The following is a 3,230-nucleotide window of genomic DNA, read 5'->3' as shown; positions in this document are numbered from 1 at the left end:
CCTAAAAATGGTTTGGATGAGTATTAGTTCTTTTTGGCTTTTGAAATTTTAAGTCAACTATAGTTAAGTTCATTTATAAGCTTGGTTAAGAAGAAATTTGAAAATGCAATGGCATAAGGCCAAGGTTTCTAATTTGCAATATGGTCAAAGTTTAGAAAACATATACAATAAAATAAGATTTTTAAAAGGAGGGATAGATTTTGAAATTAAAGAAGGGGAGAGGAGATGAAGAGACTAATCCTAAGCACAAATTTAAAAGTTGAGAGTTGAAAAGATCTAACCAATGGGTTGCAATCCAATAGACAAGAATGTCATATAGTGTCATACCCTGATTTTGGCTCTGAAATTTTTTTCCTAACAATCAGTCATTTGCATTTCTCCTCATGACCATTTCACGTTTAAACTCTTCACTTCATATTGAAGGATCTTTCATTCATTCATGTTTAAAGATTTCCACGAAATCATTCATCTAGGAAAACAAGAAAAAGTTGAAGAAGCCAGAAGAGTATTCTCAAATATCATCCACAAAAACCATGCCACATATAATTCCATGATAACCGTGTTTGCAAAAAAATGGCAGAGTTATTGAGGCACAACAACTGTTTGATAAAATGTCTCACAGAAACATTATTTCATGGAACACCATGATTGTTGGGTATCTTCATAACAACATGGTTGAACAAGCCAATAAGTTGTTTGATGTAATGCCTGAAAGAGACAATTTTTTGTGGGCTTTGATGATTACTTGCTATATGCATAAAGGGAAGCTTGAAAAGGCTAGAGAGTTGCTTGAGTTGGTTCCTGATAGGTTGGACACTGCTTGTTGGAATGCGATGATTGCTGGTTATGCAAAGAAGGGTCAGTTTAATGATGCTGAGAAAGTTTTGAGGAGATGCCTGTAAAGGATTTGGTTTCTTATAACTCTATGTTAGCTGGTTATACGCATAATGGGAAAATGAGTTTGGCAATGCGGTTTTTTCGAGAGGATGATGGAGAGGAATATTGTTTCTTGGAATTCTCTTATTACAGGTTTTCTTCAAAATAGTTTATACTTGGTTGCTCTTAAGAGTTTCGTTTTGATGGGGCAGGAAGGAAAGAAACCTGATCAATCAACTTTTGCATGTTCCTTAAGTGCATGTGCTAATCTTGTTGCTTTACAAGTAGGCAAGCAACTCCATGAATTCATCCTGAAAAGTGGCTATACAAATGATTTGTTTGTTAGCAATGCTCTGGTTGCCATGTATGCAAAATGCGGAAGAGTAGAAAGTGCTGAACAAATGTTTAAAGATATTTCCCAAGTGCATATAGCAGTTAGACTTTCAAAGATGAAGCTGAGGAATATGCATACTTTAACAAGACAAAAGAATGGAGTCACTAATAATGGAGTCAGTTATTTAGCAAAATATTCTGGTCAGCAAAATAATTGTAATAATGGATCCAAAATAAAATCTAGCTCAAAAAGTATGAATCAGAGTATCTTCTTAGTTGCACTTGAAAGTCCGGGTCCTCTACATGATATCATAATTTGCTGGATTGATCAGCATGTGACGCATAATGGAGAAGGCCTCAAGCGCTTGCATATCTTTGTAGTGGAACTCATTCATGCAGGCATCTTTAATCCTCTAGCTTATGTACGTCAGCTGATAGTGAGTGGGATCATGGATACAAGTGGAAATATGGTTGATCTAGAGAGACAAAAGAGACATTCTCGAATCTTGAAGCAACTTCCTGGAAACTTCATTTGTCATGCTTTAGAAGAATCAAGGATTATTGAAGGACCACTACTTATTGAAGCCTTACATGTTTACTTGAAAGAGCGGGGCCTCATACTTCGTGGTTCCTTTAATGAGAATCATGACAATGTCGACAGTGCCAATAATTCTCCTGTCAATCAAAAAACATTGTACAATTTCAACAAAAGATGAGTCTTCTACAGTATCAATCAATTAGCTTCCTTCACACAAAATATCTTATAAAGTTAAGAAGGATGACACTAGTGTTAAATACCTGAAGACAGCCATATCAGTATTGTTACAACTGCCAAACAGTTTATCTAATACGAGCACTACTGGATTAGGTGAATCTCAAAGCAGTGTCAAAAGACCTATTGAGTTTCGCAGCAAGATTGATCTCATGGATGCTACACCTGGATGTGAAGAATGTAAAAGAACAAAGAAACTTCCCCAGCAAACTGAGCCATGACTCATGATCCTGCACATCATCAAACATAACAAGTTCGACGTAAATTCACCAAGTTTACGATGTACATGAAAGGCATGAACAAGGAACAAAAGCTTACCATTTACTGCCGTGAGATTCCCCAAACCGATTTGTAGGTGAGCATTGCAACCAACACCAATTCTGCAGCATTGCATATGCCTGAACCTGAGCTTATTGATCATGCAGGCCTTGACTTTGCCGTCTTTATTCGGATTTATGTCCTTGGTGTCAAAATATTTGCCCCAATTACCCTACTGGCTTTTATGGTTTTGGTTCCTATAAATTGGACTGGAAAAACTTTGGAAGCACCAGCAGCCAAGGATTTGACATTTAGCAATATTGACAAGCTTTCAATATCGAACGTTCCATTCGGATCAAATAGGTTTTGGGCCCATATTGGTATGTCATATGTCTTCTCAGCTTGGACATGTTATAGCCTTTATAAGGAATATAGGATTATTGCATCAATGAGATTGCGATTTTTGGCATCTGAACGTCGTCGTCCAGATCAATTTACTGTCTTGGTGAGGAATGTTCCCCCGGATATGGACGAATAAGTCAGTGAACACATTGAACATTTTTTTGCGTCAATCATCCTGATCACTATTTGATGCATCAAGTTGTTTATAATGCAAACATGCTTGCATCAATAGTTGAACAGAAGAAGAAATTTCAAAAACGGGTATGTTTACTATCATAACAAATATGAAAGAGACCCTTCAAAGAGACCAATTGCTTGCGTCTGATGGATCTCTTGGGGGCTAAAGTTGATGCCATTGATCACTATACTGCATTGATTGAACAGTTGAACGAACTCGAGAATTTTCGGCGTGACGTCTGTTCGTTATCCGGCGAGAAGCTTAAGTTTTGTTGCATTCTTCCATTGCCGTTTGGAGCTGGTATTCTTGTCATGTTGTTACGCTTTTCAGCTTTTGGTGACGCCATTTAGAGTTTCACTTGCCGTTGGCCTTGTATCTTTTTTGATGCGGTGTTGCTGCTGTCGGTGTTTC

General features: G+C 37.3%; 1 protein-coding gene across 1 annotated transcript; it reads left to right on the top strand.

Moving 5' to 3' along the window:
* The first annotated feature begins 611 nt into the window (after positions 1-611).
* Positions 612-2,777, top strand: LOC127104171 (uncharacterized). The gene is made up of 3 exons (XM_051041372.1): positions 612-858; positions 1,030-1,886; positions 2,337-2,777. Exons 1-3 carry the CDS (start codon positions 612-614, stop codon positions 2,775-2,777), a joined length of 1,545 nt encoding a protein of 514 aa, XP_050897329.1.
* The last annotated feature ends 453 nt before the right edge of the window (positions 2,778-3,230 follow it).

The sequence above is a fragment of the Lathyrus oleraceus genome, chromosome 7, assembly GCF_024323335.1.
Source record: "Lathyrus oleraceus cultivar Zhongwan6 chromosome 7, CAAS_Psat_ZW6_1.0, whole genome shotgun sequence".
Classification (NCBI taxonomy): Eukaryota; Viridiplantae; Streptophyta; class Magnoliopsida; order Fabales; family Fabaceae; genus Lathyrus; species Lathyrus oleraceus.
Note: the sequence above shows the minus strand (reverse complement) of the source record. Positions and strands in the feature narration are given on the sequence as shown.

Excerpts from the sequence above, each read along its gene's own strand:
- LOC127104171 (XM_051041372.1), top strand. The coding sequence starts at position 612 with ATGTCTCACAGAAACATTATTTCATGGAACACCATGATTGTTGGGTAT. Across the intron at positions 859-1,029 it reads TGCTGGTTATGCAAAGAAGG|GTTTTCTTCAAAATAGTTTA; the intron begins GTCAGTTTAATG and ends CTCTTATTACAG. Across the intron at positions 1,887-2,336 it reads ACAGTGCCAATAATTCTCCT|GTGAGCATTGCAACCAACAC; the intron begins GTCAATCAAAAA and ends ACCGATTTGTAG.